A 25965-nucleotide genomic window follows, 5' to 3' on the forward strand; every position below is an offset into this window, starting at 1 on the left:
TTTGGAGAAACATACGCTGCCATCCAAGCGACGTCTTTTTCATGGACGCCCCTGCTTATTTCAGCAAGACAATGCCAAACCACATTCTGCACGTGTTACAACAGCGTGGCTTCGTAGTAAAAAAGTGCGGGTACTAGACTGGCCTGCCTGCAGTCCAGACCTGTCTCCCATTGAAAATGTGTGGCGCATTATGAAGCGTATAATACGATAACGGAGACCCCGGACTGTTGAACAGCTGAAGCTGTACATCAAGTAAAAATGGGAAAGAATTCCACCTTCAAAGCTTCAACAATTAGTGTCCTCAGTTCCCAAGCGTTTATTGAATGTTGTTAAAAGAAAAGGTAAACATGACCCTGTCCCAGCTTTTTTGGAATGTGTTGCAGCCATAAAATTCAAAGTTAATGATTATTTGCTAAACACAATAAAGTTTATCATTTTGAACATTAAATATCTTGTCTTTGTAGTGTATTCAATTAAATGTAGGTCGAACATGACATGACAAATCATTGTATTATGTTTTTATTTATTTTTAACACAACGTCCCAACTTCATTGGAATTGGGGTTATAGATGGCAGGAAGTAAATACAGTAATTAATGTATCCACTTTTTGTGACATTTTTATTTGTTGGTGTGCCGTGAGATTTTTCAATTGTAAAATATGTTCCTTGGCTCCATAATGCTTGAAAATCAGTGCTCTTGTCAGATCGTGTATTCTAATCAGTCAGGTCAAACCAACATTACATGACAGAAATAATGGGTGCTAACTTACTGTAATTAAATTACTTTACTTTTAATGAAATTACTTCACCCACACCGAAACTTTAGAGCATGAATCGACATAACGGCGGCATGTTTACGTCCAACCATTCGCGCTACCACTAGCTTGCTAGGCTACATAACATTTTATTGCCTGCTTGTGAGCCGTATCGTATTAAAAGTACATGAACATACCTCAAGCAAGCCTTAAACGAACGTCCTCTCCTCTCCCGAGCAACGGTGACCACCAACACACGTTTTCCCCCATTTCGTCCTTATAATACAGTTGCTCCAGTCTTGTTGTCGTTGCCACGGTAACGAGTGTATCTGGTCGCATTTGAGTTGACAAGATAAAGCCCAATGATCGTAAAAAAAGGGATGCGTTGGTATCGAAAAACAAGATTTTATCGCAGTAGCCTGACAGTGCAATCGTCCATCCATCCATTGTCTGAGCCGCTTCTCCTCACTAGGGTCGCGGGCGTGCTGGAGCCTATCCCAGCTATTATCGGGCAGGAGACGGGGTACACCCTGAACTGGTTGCCAGCCAATCGCAGGGCACATACAAGCAAACAACCATTCGCACTCACATTCACACCTACGGGCAATTTAGAGTTTTCAATTAACCTACCTTGCATGTTTTTGGGATGTGGGAGGAAACCAGAGTGCCCGGAGAAAACCCACGCAGGCACGGGGAGAACATGCAAACTCCACACAGGCAGGGCTGGGTATTGAACCCCGCAGAGTGCAATCATGAAAGAGCAAATTTGTCTCGTAGTCTGATCCGGGCATTACGTGTTGCCTGTCTCCGACGCGTTGTCTGTCCCACACCGCAGACGTTTTTTTTTTTTTTTTTTTTTTTTTTTTTTTTAAATAACTTCATTGGCCGTCAGATATTTACAGTACCACGTCAAAAGACACGCGACAAGGCTAAAAATAAACTAGCTTTTGGATTCAAATATACTGTGTGTAATGTCTTTTGCGGAGCCGATCAATGACGTCATTGATCGGCTCGTTGAATTATGACATTAAAGCCGATCAGCATAAAATGCTAAATATCGGCCAAGCCCGATCAAATCGGTGTAAAGTCTAGTTGCAAGCACTTTGAATGAACAGCTTGAAGTAAGAACACTGCCTCTCATTTGGTGTTAGCTATCTGGCTAAATAAATACTGCAAGTTCAGGTAAGGCACATCACATTTATACGAGAGAAAACAAAAACTCTGCGATTGGCTGGCTATCAGTCCAGGGTGGACTCTGCCTCTCGCCCAAAGTCAGCTGGGATAGGCTGCAGGACGACCGCAACCCACCGATCCATCCATCCATCCATCCATTTTCTGTACCGCTTATCCTCACTAGGGTCACGGGCCTGCTGGAGCCCATCCCAGCTATCTTCAGGCGAGAGGCGGGGTACACCCTGAACTGGTCGCCAGCCAATTGCAGGACCACAACCCTAATGAGGAAAAACGGGAAGGAAAATGGATGGATGGAAAACAATAAATGTCGACCTTACTGTAGTCCATAAACAAGTGGAAATAGCACAAAGTAAAAGTCCACTCTAGCGCTCAGTAAGCACTCTGACAAAAAGCAATATGCTCACTGAAATCAGCTTTTTTGACTAGTTTTCCTCCCAGAATGACGAGTTTGACACCAAATAAGATCGGAAGCATGTCGTTAAAGTGAGACGAGGAACACATCTGTTGTTTGCCATATGTCAGAGGAGCTTGCTTGCGTTAAACACATTAACATGACAACGCCCTATTCATTTTCAATGGGAGTTTGTCGTTTTATGGGAGTTGCATCGCCATGGTAACACGGATTTTTTTAAATTTAATTTAATTTTTTAAATACTGACGTTCTGATCAGAGCACGGCCAAGGCGCATCTTTTGGTACCGCGTTTGTGGGGTACGTTAACCGCTGTGGGTTGCATTTTGTCTTGGGGGGGGAAAAACTGCCAAATTATAAAGATAATATAAGTATGATTAGTATCAGTATGGGCTGCTTAGCACCGCTATGCACTGCCACTATTTGATGAGCGGCAGTTAGTAGCAATGCTTGCGCCGCAGCAGACTTAGAATTAGAACCTTGCATTTACACCATTTTGAATCTTTATTCCAAATACTACACCTAATGTCTCATACTTACTTTGATGGCCTTGATGCCTGACTTGGTGATTTGGGTCATCTTGGCCTTCGAGATGGGTGGCTTGTACTCATTCAGCGAGTACAACTGCAAAAATCACAGGGGACATAGAAAAAGAAACAAGTTTCATTCATGTCAATGTATTCCCTTCTCGTCTTCAAATCTTATTGACATGAAATAGGTATTTGTGTATCGCCCGCTGGCAGGCTGTCGGAAGTAGTCACTCAATACCTAATTTTACTTAATTGTAAAATTGAGAGCCGATGGAACCCATTTTCCATGTTTCACTGTGTTCCTTCACCTTACCACACTATACACCATTACTGATTACGTAGAACACGTCCTAGCTTTAATCACGACTTCGAGATTTCTGGAAAGAACCAAGTATATGTGTTATATATACCCAGACAACATTTTTCAAATCTAATCAAATTTGATAAACCCACTCAAAAACTTCTGGGTGAGTAAGGCCATTTTTCAACTCTAGAAACGCAACTGTATTTTAACCACGTACAGCGTGTTTGTTAATTTTTCCTCTTTTTTTTCTACGCAAGCTTGATTGTGAAATTAAACCACACATACCTAACCAACATCTCCAAACTCTGTTTGGCTCTTGACCATTATTTTGTAAACCTGGGCCCTTTGCGTTTTATAATGACTTAAAGTTAATCAGTTTGGTGGCTTTCTTTTAGCTGTTCTATAGCATTATACAGTAAAGATACAAATATTAGACTTAACTCCGATCTGATCGGCTTGATCGGTATTGGCCAATAATTAGCATTTTATTCTGATCGGCCTTCATGTCATAATTGGCCGATCTGATCAATGACGCCATCGATCGGCTCCGCAAACGACATTTACTCTGCGTCGCCGTCGCGTATGAATCCAAATGCTAGTTTATTTTTGGCCTTGTCACGTCTTGTGGCGTAGTACTGTAACTATCTGCCGGCCAATAAAGTTTTGTCAATCTTGTCGGTGAAAAAACATGTCGGTGTGGGACTATTTTGTGGTGTCTCAGACATACAACACGCAAGTTATTTGCAGTCTGTGCACAACTGTAGTATGTCGTGGGGAACGTCATCTAAATGCTTCAACACAACAAATTTGATTGGGCACCTGAAGAATGTACACAAGGAGGAGTATGCCACGTTCAAGCAATGCAGCGGGGGGGGGGGGGATAAATAAATAAGGAAAAGCCAAACGGATGCAAACTCTGGACAACACCCGTCCATATAGCCAGGACAGTGAGAAAGTTAGAGTAAGCATGTCATTAACAGTATTTGTTAAAGTAATTTAATTACAGTAAGTTAGCACCCACTACTTCTGTCATGTTGTAATGTTGATTTGACCTTAACTTATGGCTGTGGCCAATCCTTGAACGCTCCCTAGAGGTCATTGATGTTTTAACTTTTGTCTAAAATGCTTGACAATACTTTAAGATACTCAGTATACAGTACACAAGTATATACAATAAATGAACAAGTCATGTAAATAGACACATTGCTCCATCTTTTGAGCGGTTATCATTTTTTTTAAACTTGCTGATCGGTCCAAAAAGTCCTGATCGTGTAAAGCCCAACAAATACATGTACAAATATAAAAATCACTTGATGGCTCCTATTATAAAAATTATGCACAGCAATAATAGTCATTATATAGCCTCACTGTATTTTACTACATGTATATTACTTTACATTTGTCCATTATATTACATATATTATTTACTAAAAGGTCTTCAGATTATTCAGTGTTGAAAGTTTCTATTTAATACTCCATAGTATATATGTAGTAAATATAATACTGTAGTTTTTAAATTGTGACTATTGTTATCTGACTTTTGATTTGATTTATTAATTATTGATTTCTTCACAGATGTATTTTTATTGTTTTATTTTGTATTTAGATATTTTTATTTTCCCATAGTGACTAGAATTAATGTGAAATAATTTCCATCATTAGGATGTTATCATTTTCTAATCATGCTCACCTTTTGAAAATTGGATAGATTAAGAAAGTTTCTGAAGTTTGAAACTCCCATTTAACAAAAAAAAAGGTCACGCCTAAAATCTCCATGCCCATTGACTCAGGCAAGACGTTGGCCAGAAATTGGAGCATTTTCACCGGTTTTAAAGAGTCACAACTTTCTTAATATTTGTCACAGGAAAACAGTTATATCACTGGAATCGTCTTTAAAAGCTCTTGGGGATAATGCTGTCTCATGTAGATCAAGTAATCATTGAAATTTAACACACAAACCAACATGAAAAGTATAAAGACATGGAACGAGAATCAAGTTTTAATTGTGTCAATATTTACCTCCTGAAATTGTATTAACATTAAACTTTTAAAAAAGACATTTGACTCCCAGGTCCTATTTTTTTGTACATTTAGTATTTTGTACATTTGTGCCAAGGCAAAAATGCTGCATTGGGTGAGAGATGCGACTGTACACTGGTCACGTCCAGGTTTATGGGGACTACACCGTGACCATTAAGCAACGAATAGCGAAAATGCGTTGTTTTTATCACTACTGTATGCAATACGTTAACGCGTAGAGCAACATTACAGTGCCACTGTCATTTTTACAATGTCAAATAACGCTTTAGCTAAAGGTCCAAGTTATCGCGCAACTCAGACAGGTTGGCTAACTTGTAGCGTGCTAACGTTAGCACCGGGCGGTGCAGCGCGCCTCTTCTAATTTCACACCACACATATATATAGATGGCTACAATGTAGTAACGTCGATTTTGAAGCATGGAAAGTGAACACGACCAGACGACTGCTTCCGTAAATAGCCGCCACCGCTGCATCATTCTATACGGTCACGCGGCCTTGCGAGGCAGTCCCGCAAACCTTCGTTTACGTTAGCTTCGGCTAGCTAGCTTTAACGTCGCCGCCGATAAGAAGGTGATACGGGATTCCTCGTCGTGTTGATATCTACTGCAAGGACTTGCAACAAACCTCGTTGTTGAAGGCTTTCACGGCCTCCATGGCGGTGTGTTTGGGCTCTGTGACTATCTAGTCAATAACAGGTTTGAGGCATGCATGCTCGACGTCTGGCGAGATGGAGGAGACTGCCAATATGGCGCACAAGCACAGGAGGACAACTACAGTACACACACCCGCGACCCTTAGCGTCGGCTTGGGGGAACTACAAGTTGACGCCTCCATGTTTTTGCGTGGATCATTCCAAATAATGTGGAAAATGATTCACTTTTACGATCGTGTTTTATTAGCCTGAATGCAAACATGATCACCACACGTAGAGAACGTCATAGTGCACATTGAAATACGTCACAGGCTCAATTTAGGAGGCACAACGCTCTGAAAAATGAACCAAGGATGCTGCACCCCCAGTCAGTGTAAACAAAACGGATTTCTATGAGGTCATTGATGTAGTTTGCGACTTAGTACAATGCTGTGTTTGGATCTGTTTTACAGAATGTGATAAATATACTTTGATGAGTAAGGGTTTACCATTGCCAGTGTTTTGTGGGTATTAAAATGATGTATACATGTTTCATTTGCTTGGTTTTGTTTAATTTATGACACACTAAAAACAAGTCAATATACTTACATGAAATAACTGCCTTTTAAATGACATTGGAGAACAAAATGTTCTGCTTTACACCGTCCAAAAATCTTTCACTCTCTCAAATGTGAAAACTCATGATTCATGACGCACGATTACTCTGTCCGTGCAGACTGTAGTTCTTAAGAGATTCTTCTCAACGGTTTGTTTAAAAAAAAAAAAAAAAGTAACAGGCATTGAAGGTGCATAGCACCAATAAGAGACTGAGAGTGGTTAAAACATATCCAGTACTATAACGCCATCTAAACAGATCAAAGATACAACAAAACAAAAACAAGTGTTTTCTTGTAGAAAGCAATGCAACCAACATACGCCGTCATTCCGAAACATAAACACCAGGGAAGTAAAAGCAATAACCTGAAACGTTTGCTAATCTTACAAATCAAATGCTAAAAGTAATACTATGATGCATTTCACATTGTAATGTGAACCTCTAGTTATAAAATGGCTGCACGGATTCCATTTAGGAATATTAAAAACAAAACAGTTTTCCTTTAAAGAGCCATTTGTTAGTTGACGAAAGCTTGAAAGTCCACAGTAGTCTCACTTGAAAATTCGACAGCAGTGTGTGCGCGTGTGTGACCGAAGTCAGTAGCACAAGACACGAGGAGCATTTATAAACTGGTCTCTGCCACAGGAGACGCAATGGCTGATGCCGCATCTTGGGAGGCCTCTGACTCCACCTGCTGGTCATTTGGGACACAAATCTCTTGCACCAAAGGCCCATTGGCTTCCTTCCATTCTCTGAACCTGACTGAGGTCAGCTGTGGGTCTGACAGCACCTGCTCTAGTGCCTGTAGGTCTGCCTGTTTCGACTGGGATGGAAAGAGACCAAAGAAGATTGGCAAAAATATGAAATAATGAAAATTTTTTTCCCACATGTATACTAAAAATGGTTGTTTTAAAAGGGAGTACAAGTGAACCCCCGTTAATCGTGGGGAAATGTTCCAGACCCACCCGCACTAGGTGAAAATCTGCGATATCGAGAGACCATACATAAAAAAAACAAAAAAAGTTTTAAACACATTGTAAATAGATTTGAACAAAAAACATTGCAAGCATATTTCACATATTGTGTGACTGTGTTGGATGTGCATGTGCCATTAAAAGGGCGTGTGACTTCTGCGAGTCTGCGTGAGTATCTGGGTGTGAGCTGTGGCCGACAACAGTTCCTGTGTGAGTGTGCTCATTGTGTTTGTGTTTTACTGTTATCTCAGTGTTCAATAAATGGCTGAAAAGTGCATCGGGCACTGAGGCCCTCCTTTCCCACGTGAGGGCATTGCAGAAAGCATACTGTAAAAACCCACCAAAAACAATCACTTAAAAAATCCATAAGACTGCAGGGGCGTGAACAATCACCCACGATATAACGGGAGGACTGTATCGGAAACGATGTACCTTTAATGTGCTGTTCAGTGTCCTGATAAGATGCAGTTTGTCATTGACAGTGTGGTTTTTGCAGCGTTTAACGAAGGAGGCCCTGAATTCCCGTTTGGTGGATGGTTTGCGGTCTCCTATAGGCGACAGGCTGGCCTCCTTCAGGTGGATATACAGCTTCTCCATCTCATCAGAGCTGTTTGAGTGATCGCCTGCAGCAACATTAGTCATATGACATCATGGTTATCATCAAGTACATGTCATCTCACACCAGTCAGTAAGTAAGTAACAAAATGGCAACAACATATACAAATAGAATGCAAATTATATCAATGGTGGTGTATCGCAATAGGAAAAGACCTCCACGTGTACTGTGGCTGGCAGTATGGCTGGCCAATTAATAGATTTTAGCAATTAACTCTAGTTTATTTGTCCTTGTGATTAAAATTTTTTTTTAACAGCTGCCGTAGTTCAATGCTAAGTCCACATTGCACTGTCTTGCCAACTAGTGATTTTTATGACCCCTAGAGCAACTAGTTTTCAAAAAAAATCAACGAGTTTAATCCGCTATATGCGAAACGTCACGTGACCAACGCAGAACATAGGCTAGCTGACTTCCACTGTATACTATGCTAACGAGCATAACTAGGGTTGATGACATGATTGTTTGAAGTCGAATTTGCTAAAATGTTTTCTTCATGGCCAGTGTCTGGACAAAATTTAAATACATGGATATCATTTATTTATCCAACTATGATATCATAAATGCAAACATAAACGAAGCCTAAACACCGTCTATTGTCATCTTTGGTGGCTCTGTGGTAACATCTTGTTTTAAAAAAAGACAGACATTTAAAGTTCCTACGGGTGCTTTGAAACGGTCCCCTTCCCTATTCACCCGAGCGAGGAGGAAGTGCTTTTACCCAGTTTGCAAGTGGGGAAGTAGTTTGCGCCTTTACTGGATTCTAGCAAAGAAACAAACATGAGCGGAAGCACTTTAGAATTGTTTTCTTAATGACGGCTGTAGATAGGAGCCCGGTGGAAGGCATTCATGGAGTCAAATTGTGACGAACATTGCCAAACGCAAGTTGCTTATTTATACGTTGCAAAAACAATGATTTATCGACTTGAATTTTGTTGAAGTTGAAATAACAAGCGTGCGAGCTGGAGAGGGTGCTGTTACTCTTTGACAACAGACATTTGGACATGCAGTTAAACAGTTCATTTTTTTATGTTAAATTGTTGAACATTTAAAATGTTATCAAGCCCGCTGCACACTGAGCGACGTGGCCAACACTGACTAAGTTCATTTTCTCTCTCTCAATGTACACACAGCACCCCAGAAAAAAAAAACTGAATTGTTGAAATTTTTGCACATTTATTGAAGAAAAACGGAAATATCACACAGCCATAAGTATTCAGACTCTTTGCTGTGACACTCATATTTAACTCGTGTGCTGTCCACTTCTTCTGATCATCCTTGACATGGTTCTACACCTTCATTGGAGTCCAGCTGTTTGATTATACTGATTGGACTTGATTAGGAAAGCCGCACACCGGTCTATATAAGACTTTACAGCTTACAGTGCATGTCAGAGCAAATGAGGGAAAAGGAACTGCCTGAAGAGCTCAGAGACAGCATTGTGCCAAGGCACAGATCTGGCTAAGGTTACAAAACTATTTCTGCTGCACTTAAGGTTCCTAAGAGCACAGTGGCCTCCATAATGCTGAAATGGAAGACGTTTGGGACGACCAGAACCCTTCCTAGAGCAGGCTGTCCGGCCAAACTGAGCAATCGGGGGAGAAGAGCCTTGGTGAGAGAGGTAAAGAAGATCACTGTGGCTGAGATGCAGTCGGCAGAACGTTCTAGAAAGTCAACCATCACTGCAGCCCTCCACCAGTTGGGGCTTTATGGCAGAGTGGCCAGACGGAAGCCTCTCCTCAATGCAAGACACATGAAAGCCTAAATGGAGTTTGCTTGAAAAAAAATTTAAAAAAAAGAAACACCTGAAGGAATCCAAGATGGTGAGAAATAAGATTGTCTGGTCTGATGAGACCAAGATAAAACTTTTTGGCTTTAATTCTAAGCAGTATGTATGGAGAAAAGCAGGCACTGCTCATCACCTGTCCAATACAGTCCCAACAGTGATGCATGGTGGTGGCAGCATCATGATGTTGGGGTGTTTTTCAGCTGCAGGGACAGGATGACTGGTTGTTATCGAAGGAAAGACGAATGCAGCCAAGTACAAGGATATCCTGGACGAAAACCTTCTCCGGAGTGCTCAGGACCTCAGACTGGGCCAAAGGTTGACCTTCCAACAAGACAGTGACTGTAAGCACACAGCTAAAATAACGAAGGGGTGGCTTCAGAACAACTCCATGACTATTCTTGAATGGCCCAGCCAGACCCCTGACTTAAACACAATTGAGTATCTCTGAAGAGACCTGAAAAGGGCTGTCCACCAACGTTCACCATCCACCCTGACAGCACTGGAGAGGATCTGCATGGAGGAATGGCAGAGGATCCCCAAATCCAAGTGTGAAAAACTTGTTGCATCATTCCCAAAAAGACTCATGGCTGCATTAGCTCAAAAGGGTGCTTCTACTCAATACTGAGCAAAGGGTCTGAATACTTATGACTGTGTGATAGTTCAGTTGTTCTTTTTTTAATAAATCTGCAAAAATTTCAACAATTCAGTTTGCAATTCAGGTGCTGTGTATACATTAATGAGGAACAAAAAATGAACTGAAATGACTTTAGCAAATGGTTGCAATCTAACAGTGAAAACCTTTAAGGGGGTCTGAATATTTTCCGTACCCATTATATATAGGAAACATATTGTTTTCAAATAATACTTCCCTATATTTCTAATTTCATATGTACCTGTGGCTAGAAAGCAAAAGCATGTAGTCAGTCGCAGAAATGCATGGATGCAATCAATTGAATGGAGCAATCAATCGAATGTTGCCAACAGCTTCAAAATACTGTATCCACAGTTTCTCCTTATTCTCGCCCATTTCTCCTTTTCTTTGTGGCCAACCGCTTCTTCCTTGACAATCGCGCCATGTTAATAATTATCATAAAAAAGTACAGTACATTGTAAGTGGTGCACATTTACAGTCCATTTTTGCTAGAGGATGAACTTATTTTCCTATCCATAGAGGAAAAAAAATATTTCCATGGTCGCTGATGGGGAAAAATAAAGTTTCAAGGGTTGTTTGGTGTCAGTGGAAATAAAGCTAATCCCAAAAAGGGGGGGCGGGGGGGGGGGGGGGGGGGGGGGGAGAGAAGAAAAACCTGCTTATTCTATACGCAGAGGGAAAAAAAAAAAAAGATTGAAATCCAAAATGTTATTTTTGTGGGGAAAAAACTAACAAAATCTGAGATTTTATTTTTAGGCCATATAACCCAGCTCTATTGGCAGTGTTTTAAATGTCAAGTCTCACCTTTGTCCACAACACCTGAAGTCTCCCTCTGTGCTGCCCCTTCCTCATTGGACCCTGTTTCAGCCTCCTGAAGAGGAGCCGACCTCTCTTGCGCTTCTTCCTCGTCCGGCGGATGTTGATGCAAGTGCACCTGGACTGAGCACACCACTGGTGCTTCACTAGTGGGAGCAGGAGACACCTGCGCGACCAGGTCCAACCAGGACTGACGCTGTTTGGAGAGCGACGAGGCGGACGAGCTCTGCGATGTCATTGTACTGAGGGGTGAGGAATGCGAGCCGTTTGCTTCACTGGGGACCGCAGAGGAGTATGGTGGAGGGAGAGTGCCCTGTAAAATAATCATGTGAAACACAGCTTTTAAAGCTTGATTACAGATTTGCAATAAAGTGAACACTGGAAGAAGCCATGCCACTGACCTGATGTGTGCTACCAGGAGGATCAGACGGAGCCACAGAGTCCCGCAGGGTCTGTTCACAGTATGGTGGTGGAGGTATATCTGTGGTTTCTGCTTCTTCATGGTCACTAGCCTCACTGTAACACTCTAAAAGCACACATGTGCAATGTAACCTCCAAATTCTGTGTGTGCACATATATTTATGAACATATTTATTTGTCCATGTGTCATAAAGAGACCATCCAGCATTATGAATAATGCAGACTCTTTCAGTTTATGTTCAGGAATATCTATAATTTTGACATCTTAAGAAATAATAATGTGCTATACTATTTTACTATGTATATATATATATATATATATATATATATATATATATATATATATATATATATATACACACTATGTTTCAAATAGTCATAAACCTCTTCAACTGAAATCCTAAAAAAAAGTCATGCTAAAGGACTTTTTATCCAGAAGCTCACCAGCTGCTGTGTTTTGTTCTGTAGGCTCATAATGAATGGAGGCAAGCCCAAGCTTATTTAACCACCTGGAACAGACGCACACAGATATAGCTCAGCGGGATTTGAACATTTCATTTCATTTGATTTAAAGTATTTTTTTTGAATGCAGAATATACACCATTGTGTTTGTTACTTACAAGTTCATTTCTTCATGGTTCTCAGCAGCAAAATAAAACATCATGACCTGTGGGTGGCAGGCTTTGAATGCACTGAACAAAGAACAGTCAGCGTTAAAATGGGACGTGAAACAGAGCACATAGAAAGCTAATTCCCATGAAGTTCATGTCAAATAATGTGGGAGGAACCTCATTATTCCTAAGTGGGTGACATTGAATTTCCACCTACAGTATGAGGAGACAAATGCTCTACCCGCATGCATGCTTACTGTTTCTTCTTGCACTCAATGGCTCGGTCAATCATAAAGTTGGTGAGGTCAATGTAGCCCTCAGCTTTCTCTGCCTGCAACACAAACATTGAACAACAGTGAGCATGAAAACAAGATGAACAAACAACTTAAGCCACTTCCTGACAAAGCCACCTGCCGTCCGCTACTTCTTCTATTTCCTTCTGCAGTGTCAGTGACATTTCTGATGCTAAATCAAGCCTGTCAGTCACACAGGGGTTTTCAAGCCCAGCAGAGTCTGCTTCAGGAACCACAGTGATACTGCATGGTAGTTACTGTTAAGACAGGCTGACAAGGTGACAGCTATGCTAGTGCGAGTCATTGCTGAGGCTGAGACGCATGTATGTTGAATGTGCTATACAGTAGCTGCAAAATAAAACCAAGACATGGTACATCTGCGCCATCTTTTTTAATAGTTTGTTTGGAAATTAAAAAAAAAAAAAAAAAAAAAATTGTCTTTGTAAATTCTTTTTTTTCTAAATTTGTGTACAACTTTTGCAGTGGATCCCATTGAGCTTTTACTTAATGGAGAAAACATCTTAAGCAGGTATAATCACTTGACACGGTGCTCTCAGTTTAACAAATCTCTGTATGCTAAACCTTTGTCAACTTGTATATGGTATGTTGGATTTACGCAAATTGAAAATACTGAAGAGATGAAAGGAAAAGTTCTTCAAATAGTTGGGCAGCTCAACATTTGTCAGTAAGTCTTACTCACTCAATAATCAACTAGACATCCACTCAAGTGGATATTACAAGTTCAGTAAGAAGGAAATAACAGTATTCTCACCAGCGGGTTTGTGTACCAATATAATGCAGTCTTCTTCAGGATGAACCAGAACTTCTTCCATTTGATACCCAGGAAGCCTTTGTTCTCTTTCTTCTTGTACAACCAACCCTGGTGGTCTGGCTGACCCAGCTCTTTGACTGACACCCGTCTCCTGCTCATCGCACCATTGCCTGTGTACACGCACACAAAAGCCACGAGATGCAAGCTCACACTGAGAAGTTATTGAATGTGTGAAAGCTTAAAATTTTCCAGTGACCTAAAATTAGGTTGAAAACATACAGATACTTGTTGACATCAGCCTTCCTCTTTCAGGTATGAATCAAGCTATGATAATGATATACAAATGAACTCTCATTGGCTCCAAAAAGTTTAAACTGAAATTAAAGTAAGCCCTGTGCCCGCACTAGATCAGCGGCTGTTAATTACAGTTGAGGGGCCCAGCAGACAAAATGGATGTGGACTGGAAGGGGACGGACTTACCTCCTCGGCTCTTCTTCTTGGACTTGTGTCGCAGGGAGACCTTATGGAGTGAAACACAGGAGTGAAACAGCAGTGTGATGATGAGAGGGTCACACTAAACAAGACCCAACAGCTCACAAGAAGAGGCTGCCTGGAACATCCTGTTTCATACTGCAACTGTCACATGCACTCTCTTTCTCTCTCTCATACACTCACTCTCTCTCACTCACACACACACACACACACACACACACACACACACGCGCGCGCGGCGGCGCACAAATAATGATGATCCTTAACTGTGCCATGACTTTCTGTCTTATTCAGCTATAGCTCTATTTAAAAATAGAGCATACGATACTAATATCTCAGGACAATTTTGAGGACATATAGGCAGAATTAGTCCAACCATAGGAAAAGCTACAAGAACTCAACCTGATCTTAATATATGTCTTGTTAAATTAAAGGGCTAAATTTGGTTTGACATTTTAGCTTCAGAACCTGCAAACAAAACCAAATTTGTTGAAATTGCTAAACTAGAGCTAACAAAAAAAATGATGTTTGTTTTTAACTCTGAATGATATATCGTTACGTCAGGCGGCATCCTCGCATCTCCAAAACCATAAATTTTCTGGAAACCCTAAAAACCCAGGCAAGTTTGTTGAGCATTAGTTGCATCGTCAAAGAGAGCAAGCAGTTTTCAACAATTTAGAGGGAAAAAAAGACCCACATGGGGAGAAATAGACCAATAGTATAGATTTGTGAAAAAATATTTAATTGACCAAATAGGACATAGGTTTCCATCTGAATGTTACAATCAATAATTGTTTAGAAAAAAAAGAACTCATGGGCGCTTCAGCTTGAGGTCACAAACTGAGGCTGAACATTCTACTTCAGGATTTTCTGGTAAGGAGCAGAATTCACGATTCCATCAATCACAGTAAGTTGTCCAGGTCCTGAAGGTAAACAGCAGCCCCAGACCATCACGATACCACCACCATGTTTGACTGCTGGTATGATGATCTTTTTCTGAAATGCTGTGTTACATTTACGCCAGATGTAATAAGAGACACACCTTCCAAAAAGTTCAACTTTTGTCTCGTTAGTCCATACAATATTCTTCCAAAAGTCTTGGAAATCTTTCAGACTTTTTATTATTATTTATTATTTTTTATTTATTTTTTTTGCAAAAGACAGACAAGCCTTTCTGTTCTTTTTGGTCCCCAGTGGTTTTCACGTTAGAACTCTTCCATGGATGCCATTTTTGTCAAGTCTCTTCCTTAATGTTGAGTCATGAACACTGATCTTAACTGAGGCAAGGGAGGCCTACAGTTCTTTAAGAGTTGTCCTGGGTTTCTTTGTGACCTCCTGGATGAGACGGCCTTGTACTCTTGGGGTAATTTTCGTAGGCCTGCCACTCCTGGGAAGGTTCACCACTGTCACCGTGGTTCAATGGAGTCCTAAATCTTGATAAATGGCTTTGTAACCCTGTCCAGACTGACAACGTCAATCTATTCCTGAATTTCTTTGTATCATGGGATTTTCTTGCAGCCTTTTGAGATCTTTTAGCCAACTTAATTTTGTAAGACAGGTTCAATTAAAGTGATTTCTTGATTGAATAGTTCTGGAGGTCATCAGGCTTGGGTGTGCGCTGTGAAAATTAACTCAGGTTCTCCCCCAATAAAATGTGTTTAGCCACATTAATTCATGATTTAACAAGGGCAGCAATTACCTTTTCGCACACGGCCAGGTAGCTCGGAATATTTTTCCCCCTTAATAATTAAAATCACCATTTAAAAACTGCATTTCATGTTTACTTGTGTTATCGTTACCTGATTTTTACATTTGTTTTATTATCTTAAACAAAGAGGGGAAAGTATGCAAAAAAATAATTTGAGAAGGGTGCAAATACCTTTTACACATTTATATGTACAGTGCGGTGGTCACCATATGTAAATCTGTTAAAAGAAGTAGCCTTTTGCAACAAAATTGTGGGCCTGCTTGTTGATCAATAAAATAGCCCTTACCATTCTGGGTCCAGCAAAGTTTGCCAATTAAAAGACAGCACATGCAGAACAATGCAACTAAACAAACAAATGAATAAAAATAACTTACAGGGTTGTAATCATCAGCAGCCATTGAGGGTGACACAGATATGGGAAAGGCAGCCTGGTCAAGAAGAAAAAAAAGCATACAATATATCACCTGCTAAAAATGTATCAGTTTTACAACTCACTGATCAATAGGAAGTTAGTTATTTAAGAGCACTAAGAAAAAAACATTTGAAAGTACTGTAGTTAACACAAATGCTCTCAGCAAAGCCTTGACCTCCTCCAACACCATACAATAATGGTAGATAGCTGATGACTCTGCAAATAACAAACGATACAAAAGATGACTGCTGCCATATGTAATACAAAGCTGAATGCCAAGATGAAAATAATGGTTTAAGCTTTTGTAGCAGTTTATGCATATCACAGCAAACACAAAAACAATGTGAATGAGAAATTCATGTTGATTCATGGATTAAAATTTGTACAATTTACAAAATATAAGATAAACCCACGCTCGTGAACATTACTTGTACATGGTGGAGGGAATAATTTATCACAACCAATCAAACGAAAATATTTGAGGAAAAGTTAGATGGATGAAAAGTAGCAACCGACTCACAGCTTTCAAGTTGCACTGTCAGCAGTTTGTGACGCACAGAGCACCTCCACACTCCTCAGTATCCTAAGGCCTTGTTCTAATACTACACCTTCAAATATTAGTGATTATTATATTAGCAATAAGGTCAGACGCTGAGCATTTAGTACCTCTCAATTGATCGTCAGTGATGGGTGACATATTGAGAAATCTAAGCACCCACTTGACTCACTTCCTCAGAAAACTTGAGTTCCTTATTTTATTTTTTGCCAAGACAATATAACACGTAGATACTATCATAAGATACTAAAAGTTTGCTTTCTTTTCTCTCGTGAGAACATTAAAAAGCAATCAACACATTTTCATGTAGATACTGTCATAGCACATCAGGCAGTCTGTGAAGATGTTTCTAATAAAAATATCAAAAATACACAGTATAATCTCAAAGAAGCAAAATGAGAACAAGAACACGATTCATACCTGTTAAAAGCGCTTCATAATTCAAGTATCAGTATTCTCTGTGGTCTAACAGCTTTACAATAAATGAATAAAACAAACTTCAGTGTATGTTGCACAACTGCAGTAGAAATTGTGGCTTTCCGGGTGTCATGAGCGAGTTGAGACGCCAGTGGGAGAGAAAGTGGGGGATGATCGCAACATCAAACTCTACAGATAAACAAAATGCATAGTGTGCACATTTCCTGATTACGTTTTTTTTCTTTTTTTTTTCCCCCATGAAGACTAAAACGTTAGCTTTCACTGTGCGCATCAACGAGCGTAACAGGTTTTACAGCAAATGTGGAAACTCTTACTACTGCATTTGTACAGATTAAATACAGCAGCCTAATCCTGGTTTTGAAATAAAGTTTTAAAGAATTGTCTGATTTAAAACAGTTCGTTCTAACTCATACTTAAAAACCCTGTCAACTAAATTCAGAGATTTATTTCTGAATACATTTGCAGGTTTGAGGATAATTGCTGAGACGCATGCCAAGAACGATGTAGTACTCAATTGTGTAGCGAGAGGGGAGAGAACAGCTGGATTTTTCACAATTTTGACGCTTCATTTTATACAGTATACTTGGTGATTTTCATTATCATGCAGTGGGAGGGTTGACAACAACATTCTTCTGCGTGGTGTGTCATTTACAAGACATTTTAGACATTTCTACTTGGCACGGTGCACGACTGGTTAGCACATCTGCCTCGCAGTTCTGAGGTCCATGGCTCAAATCCCGGTCCCGCCTGTGTGGCGTTTGCATGTTCTCCCCGTGGCTGCGTGGGTTTTCTCCGGCCACTCCGGTTTCCTCCCACATCCCAAAAACATGCAGCATAGGTTAATTGAAGACTCAATTAACCTATGCTGCATGTTTTTGGCCCGTAGGTGTGAATGTGAGTGCGAATGGTTGTTTGTTTGTTTGTATGTGCCCTGCGATTGGCTGGCGACCAGTTCATGGTGTACCCCGCTTCTCACCCGAAGATAGCTGGGATAGGCTCCAGCACGCCCGCAACCCTAGTGAGGATAAGCGGAACGGAAGAAGAATGAATGAATGATTTTCACTTTCCAGGGACTTTCCAGGTGCGGTACACCTGGAGAATGAACCATTTTGCCTTTTTTCAAGGTGGTCGTAAGGTAGTCTCAGATCGTCTTAATTTTAATAAAACAACCTTATTACTGAACTTTCATAGCAAAAAATATTATATCCCAACATTTATGACGTCGGTTTTTATAAGTTACATATTTGAATAAACTGGAAAAGTCTTTGTTGTACAGTAAAGGTCATCATTCCAATTTCCCCCACTTCGACCCTGAGAATGCAATAAAAAAAAATATTCAAAAAAGAGTCCGTTTTGAAGTTTTGTTGGGATAAAAACTAACTGGTTTATCGAATGACGCCATACAAAGTGCTGACTCGGCTGCCAAAAAGGCTTTTTTAAATACACGAAATCAAAACTAGTGCGAAATGCACACAATTTCCGAGGGAAAACAGAATACCTCGCTAAATGACGTAGAACAAAATAAACTGCGACCAAAAAAAAAAAAAAAAAAGGCTTAACTGGCAAGATGTGATACAAAATCTACTATCTCGAAGGGTACACAATTTACGTAAAAGGCAAGAAATATACATAGATTGTACTCCATGATAAATGTTTTACTTTATCTTCTCCATGAGGAGTTAATGTTTCTCCAAACAATACTTCATTCGCCTGTCGCCCATGTTAATCCCACAAGCCCAAAGCAGTGGACAAATGATCAATAAAGTGCTGTACATACCGTACCTGGCACCACGTGGTCAAGGACAGCAGCGTCGCCCGAAAACTCGGCTCAATGTTCGACCAAACGTTTGCCAAGCATGTCGGACCAAACGAAGCAAGAAAGGTCTCGTTATTATCATTAGGGGACTTTGCGTCCACGTGAACTCGAGTGGCCTCATTAACCTCGGCGTAAAATAAGGTGAATAGAAATAAAAGAGACTTTCATTCAAACATAGTTGGACTCCACATTCGGACAAAAACTGCAGTATTTCTGACGACAGGAAGTCACTAAAGTTGCGACTGTTTGCCACTGGGTGTCGCTGCAACGTAAGGGGCATCCAGACACAACGCACACAAAGAGGAAGTCAAATCAAACGTGGTGGAACTTTCAGAGTAAAGACAACAGATTTCAAAATAAAAGTTTGTATTTAGGTTTTAGCAAAGGTTCTAAAGTCTGTGTCTAAGTGACATAAATCAGATACAGTTTAAATTTGACTATAATGGTATTATTGTACATTAAAAGTAAAATTCACATAATATTCCACACAGAAAATGCACGGAGAACAGGAAGTCCAGCTATCAAGTTCCGAGAGCGCTTTTCCTCATTTGGATCACGGGTGAGCTGGAGAAAATAAAAGCTGACTCTGGGGGAGAGGTGGTGCACACCATGCACTGGATGCCACCTAATTGCAAGGCAATTATACACAGTTGACACACAACCATTCAAACCCGTCTTCGGTGAACCTGACATGCAAGTTTTAGGAATGTGAGAAGGAGCTGGTGTACCCGAAACACACACACACACACACACACACACACACACACACACACACACACACACACACACACACACACACACACACACACACACACACACAGTACAGGGAAGAGAACATGTAAACTCCACACAGGAAGGCCTGAGACAAGATTCAAACCCAGAATCTTGAAATTGTGGGGCAGAAGTGTTAAGCATTGTGCAACTTGCTGTGCTGCCAAGAAGAAGTCATGTAAAAGCTTATTTCAGTTTCTGGCTTTGAGTTGATAATGCACATTAAAAGTTGCCCCAAATGACAAGCATGTTAGGATACACTCATTGGCGAACTTCACAAAACAGTTGCTGCTTTTCTAGGCACCCATGATTCACATCACCGTGTGCAGCACTTTAGATGTCTTTGCTGGGGTGAAGGTAAACAAACTGATATAGTATGGAGTCCTGTATTAGACTTCGTTTAATCTTATTCGGCCTCTTGTATGAACACAGTTTGATTCGAATGAAAGTACTGTCGCTTTTAGCTTTCTCTTTAGTAATTCCAGTGTTCTCATTCATTCTGGCCATATCATTCTGTCTTTTCAAGTATTTGGGATGTAATATTGGCTCTATGGTGCCTCAGTGAACGTGAAATAGGAATTAAAATCATCCACACGTTCCTGAGTTCCAGATGCTTTTCTGCCGAGAGGCTTGGAATCAGGTCATCCGAATTTCTCGAACTTATCTACATCACTAGCGAAGATCTACGCCTAACTCTCTGCTCCCGAGCCAGCGCTGTCAACATAACAAACACGTGTGCTCTCACAAGTGGGTCTTCGACACGGAGGCAAACAATCAGAGGAAAGGGGGCTGGCTGTCTTAGCTTAATATGAACGAAGCGGATATAAAACCGGGTCAAATAGAAGTAGCTGTCAGAGGGGGCTTTTCCGGAGACTCGTATGAGAAAACCAATGATTTATTTTTATTTTTTGAAATGAAACTGACACTTTTATTTTAAATGCATGTTAGGGAGTCACTTTATGGAGGTGTAAATAGCCAAAACATGGGACCTTTAATCAAGCGCAGCATTGCAACATAATTCGCATTCCTATGTTTTTTTTGTTTTTGTTTTTTGTTTTTTTGTCCTTAAGGATTTCCGAGAATTCTGATTGGTCACACCATTATAGCGCTCAATCTCCCATCAGATTGCATGCTGGGAATTGTCACGCTACTTGACTAATGTACCCCGCGCCCCCTAACACTACTCCGCACCCATCCTGACCCGAAACCGAGTGTGTGAGAGAGAGGCCTAACAGAAAGGCTATTCTTCTTGAGCAAGAGCATTTGGAAATGGGGGAGGGATGCAGTCCTGGTAATGACATCACAATGTAGTCCGCTCACTTTGGCCTCCTCTGAAGCGCCCCTATGGCCGCCACGGGGGGTCTTGTGTCGCACGGTAATTCGTACGGCCACGAATGCCGCAGTTGCGTGCGCTCAAGTGGACTCACACTCTCGCACACAATTTTGTTTGTTCAAAGGGGACATAGTATGTCAAGTGTTTGTATTCAAATGGTTTCATCCTGCTCACACAAAATCAAAATTTGGAAATCATTCACTCATGTGTACTCCACAGGTGTCAAACTTGTGGCCCGGGGGCCAGATGTGGCCTGCCACACCATGTTGTGTAGCTCATGTAACCAAATCACATTTGTCTACTTTGTCATGTTTGTCTACTTTATCAGTTCCAGAATTGCAAAACCCCGCTCCTCAGAACTGTGAGGCTGACGCTCTAACCAGTCGGCCACCGTGCCGCTGTCAGCAAACCACTTTTTAAAATAAATTGAATAGTCAAACATTTAATAGTTTCCTTGACGATGTATTTCAAACCTTATCCATCAATTCTTCTTAGATACTGTATGAAATACTGTAATATGATGAGGCAATTATACAGTTATATGGTTTCACAGTCAGAACAGCCCCCTAGGGGAAACCATAACCGCAGTATGGCTCGTGACAAAATGAGTTTGACACCCCTGCCTACTTCTTCATCACTAAATAGGGATTTTTTATATTGTGGACTCTCTATGCCACAGGTGTCAAACTTAAGGGCTGGGGGCCAGATCTGACCCACTATATCACTTTATCTGGCCCACTAAAGCAAATAAAGTGTGTCTACTTCATGTTTCTTGCTAAATGGATCTCTTCTTTTCATTTTGGCAGAAAATCTGTACCACAATTGCAATTTTTCTTCACTTTTAAAGTCCCTTCTTAATATAAATTGAACGATAGCTCTAAACTTAAATATTTCCATACCCTAATTTACCATAACACTTCAAATTATTTGTGTTAACAATATACATACTCAATTGCAGAAGCGGTTGTGTACCAGTATTTGTAACAATATGATGAGGTGTCATTTATTGGAACTGTTATAAAGCCCTGTGGGGAAAATCATAACTACAATGGCCCGCAACAAAAATGCGTTTGGTCTGTAGTTCGCTCATCAGTCAAATGGAAATTTTTTTTTCGAACACTACTCGGGCGTGCCGTTAGTTACGTCATTTCTCTTGCATAATTACAACCTACCAAATCAACAAACACTTAACAAATAAATAAATTATAATAGTATTATATGGTATAATACAAACAAAGCACTTTATGTGCGTCTGGGTTGTCATATGTTGTTCGACTTATATTAAAGATATCTCCGCGCCACAACTCATGAATTTGTCTCATGCAAACAAACAAGACCCCTGTAAAAATAAAATATTTTCTTTCTGAATTGGCGCAATGCATCATGGGATAGATTTGATTTTCTAGTGACCGACCATCGTTTTTCATAACTTTTAAAGATGCATTGTGGGACAGACTGAGGGCACTCTATTGGGGATACCCTCAAGTCACTACACATTTCAACAGCACTATCAAATGGTGAACTCACTATATAGGCCACTGGCCTCAAATACTTGCAAGATTTTCATTTGGTCCCTATCCCCTGCGAATAGCGGTCACTGTAAAACTGGTTTTATCTGTCTATTTCTGAAAATGTGTTCGTGAGCGAGCCGCTCTGCACATCCACCCCGTTGTTATGTAACAGTTTTTTATTTGGTGGTGTGTACACGTGCCACAACCACACAGTGTAGTGTGTGAACCGCTGCCTCCAGGAGTTGAAATAGATTCAAATGGTTTTGCTGTCGCTTCCCCCCCTACACTCTGGGCTCTGCTCCTGCAAGTAGACAGCACTTGCTTGGCTGTTCAATCCCCTAGCGCCACCCCTGGTTGTCATGGTAAAGAAATCCATACTCGGCGTTGGACGAGCAGTATATGGGGCGGGGTGTCTAGTTTCTCACTTGCATGAAACATGGCCGCCCTTGCAAATTGGCTAATTTCAGCAAGACAAGAAAAAGGGTGTGTAAAGTATCAATAATCCTTGAACCCTGGGGTATTTTGACAAAAGCATTGAATTAAGACACCTGGTATTAAATTGCGGAGAAAAGTGCATCATTTGTCTCCTGCAAGAAATACTAAGAACTGAAATACATGAACTGCTAGTAATTAAGTGTCTGGTCCAAAACCACTTTTCAAATAGCCTTTTTCTATCTGTAGGTTTAAAACGTGACATAAGTAATGCACCTCTGCTAGTCAAAGTAGTAGTGTAGTAAATGTACCCTTTTTTTCTGAAGAAGCGCATGCCCAGATTGAATTCATTTGTTGTTTTTTTGTTTTAAACAGACTGGTGTTGTTAGTGTTGTTTCTGAAAACACCCACTCTTCTCACAAGTCATTTTCAAATGCAAAAAAAAAAAAAATGTCCCGGCTTCGAGACCAATGTCAGACAGACGGCAAAAACAGCACATTACATTTCCGGTGAGAACGGTCACGGAGCTGAAGTTTGCATCGTTGCCACACACAAAAAAGTGAAGCGGCTAACTGCTGCACGTTTGTTATAACATGGCGCTTGTGAGACCACAGTCAAAAAATGACAAGAGCTAGCAATATTTGAACCCAGAACCTCTCAACTATGCTAACCACTACTCCACCTTGCTGCCTATCAGGGATCTGCCCTTAATCAAATTAATTCATTTCCACAGACGATGACCCACAATTACTGCACAAGCAAATGCACCACTTTGCGTTAGTTTGACAGAGGCAGTGTACTTACAGCTTGAGAGAAGGACCAGGATCGTATATTTGGTTGATTATACCTGCAAAAGCCAAGAGCAGAATATAAACTTCACAAGACATCGGAGAAAATGCCTGAACTTCAGCTCACCATCACAATAAAGAAGTGTGCTATATGTATAAGCATCGCATCAAACGCGTACTGATTGTGACATTCTCAGAACCCAACATGATGTATTGCAAACCGGCCCAGACTGATTCGGATGACAAATTCCATGGAAAATGTTTAATGGCTGGAATGTGGTAGGTTTGTGGCCTGTGGTCGTGATAATGCATTTGGCAAACTGCCACAGCAACATGGGTCCCCAAAGCTGGATATACTCAGTGCACCCCAGACGGGCCTCACCCTGCAATTTTAGGCAACAAAAATGTTGGCTACTTCCCTGCTTTTCGGTTCCTTATCCCTCTTCCCATCCATCTATCTATCTTTTTATTTATTTTTTTAACAGATGTCTTCTTCAGTAACAACACTATTTGGCTGTTACACCTACAGCAGATTACTGCATTGCATTGCAATATTATGCACTGATAAACAATAACTTGCATGCAGTATTGTTGATGAATACCACTGGCAATCAAAACAGAACATTACTATATTTGTAAAAGCTAACTTTCGGCTACACCTCCTGTATTGGACATCATTAGATGGTGGATATAGTCAATCATAGCGGAATCTTCTTACCTCTTTTTCAACAGCTTCCAGCGTCGTAAGGCTGACCCTCCAAAAAGTTATGAGTGCTTACGGTAGGTAGGCTACCCAATATGCCTAAATGTTTATCATCATTCACACTACGAATAAATCATCTTCGCTAAAGAATTGACTGACATTGGATGAGCCATACCGAGCAGTGTGTTGGCCAAGTCTTACACAGGAAGTACTAACCTACTTTAAAGGTTTGTAATGGGGTTATGTCAGGGCTCTCACATTCTACACAAAATTCATCCAGGCATGACTCTGTGAACATTGCTTTGTGCCATGGGAACAGAAAATAGCATTCCACAAACAGATTTTCAAATTGTGTTGTAAGCATGACTGATTAAGAGACATGGCCCAAAAAAAAAAAAAAAAAAAAACAGTCTCTCACCCAGTGACAAATCAAACGATTAAAATGTTTGTCTGCTTTTTTTGTCCTCCCTCAGCCAAGTAGATGCTTTTGACAGGTGACAACAGAATAAAACCACTGCAGCATCATATTAAGCGCTCTGTCATGTGGAAAATGCATTTGTTTTTGCACATTTCCATACTAAAATGATGATGACAGTTGATTAATTCCTGCATCAATCATGTTCTTCGGCCTGCACCAATGCCTTGTACAGTATTCCTAAACGCTTCCCCACTCCACCGGTAACGAGTCAACCGATTAGTGCCGCATCCATCTATTCATTGAAAATATGAGTCATGTGTTGTGATTGAGCAGGCGACAAATTGACTGCGACATTTTTGCTACCTAGAATAGAAGCATGGAGGTGGAAGGGTGACTTGAGTCATCGATCATGGCGTTAATGTGGGGAGTCACACTTCATTGGGCTCTGCGTCTGAGAGCAGGGGAGGCACGGGGGTCAGGGATGACGAAATATAGAGGAAAGAGCAGGCCTCAGATGTTGTCATCTGTTACAGAAAGATGCTGTGCTTCCAAGACTCTCAGAAGACATCTTTCCCACACAGCAATGTGTTATAGTATTGATACACAATTTCTTCATTTGAATATTTAATCATTCAGGGATTGGACAGAAAATGTTTTAATCGTAATTCTGGCACATACTAACATTTCTCAACTGTATGCTTCCACCCTTGTGGGAATAGCTTGGGGAAGGCCGTTTGCTGATCCAACGCTACTGTGCCCCAGCGCACAAAACAAGGTCCAGAAAGGCATGTTGGGAAGAGTTTGGTAGTCAAAAGCTTGACCCATCAAAAACCTTTGGGATGAACTACAAGAGACAGTGATTCAGGCCCCCTCTCATTACAACATTAGTGACCTCGGAGAAGAATTCCGACAGACATGCTACAAAATAACGTAGGGAACCCTCATAGAACCGTGGGAGCTCATGGATAAATTCAACACTTCTTTTCTTTGATTTTCACTTTCTTAAATTTAAGAGTCTGACGTTGTTGCATAACTCTTAATCACGTTCATTATCAATTTTTTATTTTTAATGGCTTTGACTTCATCTGACTGTGATTTAGACACCTCAAATGAAACCACCCCTGAGCCGACAGTGTTGCCACCCTCCAACTCTCACCACCTGTCTGT

The 25965-nt window shown here is 40.7% G+C and overlaps 2 protein-coding genes across 6 annotated transcripts in view; both read right to left on the reverse strand.

The window, feature by feature from the left end:
• Positions 1-5993, reverse strand: part of scaf8 (SR-related CTD-associated factor 8) — a 62848-nt gene extending 56855 nt beyond the window's left edge. For all 4 annotated transcript variants that reach the window (XM_061696539.1, XM_061696541.1, XM_061696540.1 and 1 more), the window contains exons 1-2: positions 5858-5993; positions 2900-2983 (exon numbers count right to left, since the gene is read on the reverse strand). In XM_061696539.1, coding sequence (XP_061552523.1) covers positions 2900-2983; positions 5858-5887 — 114 coding nt within the window. In that variant the 5' untranslated portion in view covers positions 5888-5993. The remainder of the gene's footprint in view (positions 1-2899; positions 2984-5857) is intronic.
• A 137-nt stretch (positions 5994-6130) lies between these two features.
• ipcef1 (interaction protein for cytohesin exchange factors 1) lies at positions 6131-17846 on the reverse strand. Of its 2 annotated transcripts, none has more exons than XM_061695724.1 (11): positions 17009-17846; positions 15995-16048; positions 13901-13940; positions 13421-13590; positions 12613-12686; positions 12365-12436; positions 12189-12253; positions 11726-11850; positions 11313-11637; positions 7887-8077; positions 6131-7303 (listed from the first exon to the last, which is right to left on the reverse strand). In XM_061695724.1, the coding sequence occupies exons 2-11, from the start codon at positions 16016-16018 to the stop codon at positions 7103-7105; spliced, it is 1287 nt and encodes a 428-aa protein (XP_061551708.1). In that variant the 5' UTR covers positions 16019-16048; positions 17009-17846; the 3' UTR covers positions 6131-7102. The 2 variants fall into 2 exon arrangements, with proteins under 2 accessions (XP_061551708.1, XP_061551709.1); XM_061695725.1 differs by lacking the exon at positions 17009-17846 and adding an exon at positions 16553-16946.
• Positions 17847-25965: the final 8119 nt, after the last annotated feature.

Source organism: Phycodurus eques, chromosome 14 (assembly GCF_024500275.1).
Source record: "Phycodurus eques isolate BA_2022a chromosome 14, UOR_Pequ_1.1, whole genome shotgun sequence".
NCBI lineage: Eukaryota > Metazoa > Chordata > Actinopteri > Syngnathiformes > Syngnathidae > Phycodurus > Phycodurus eques.

Bases quoted from the DNA above. Each gene is read 5' to 3' on its own strand.
- ipcef1 (XM_061695724.1), bottom strand. From the start codon at position 16,018: ATGGCTGCTGATGATTACAACCCT. The intron at 13,591-13,900 runs GTAAGTCCGTCC...GCGTGTACACAG, and splicing joins CAAGAAGAAGAGCCGAGGAG to GCAATGGTGCGATGAGCAGG. The intron at 12,254-12,364 runs GTAAGTAACAAA...CGTCTGTTCCAG, and splicing joins AACCATGAAGAAATGAACTT to GTGGTTAAATAAGCTTGGGC.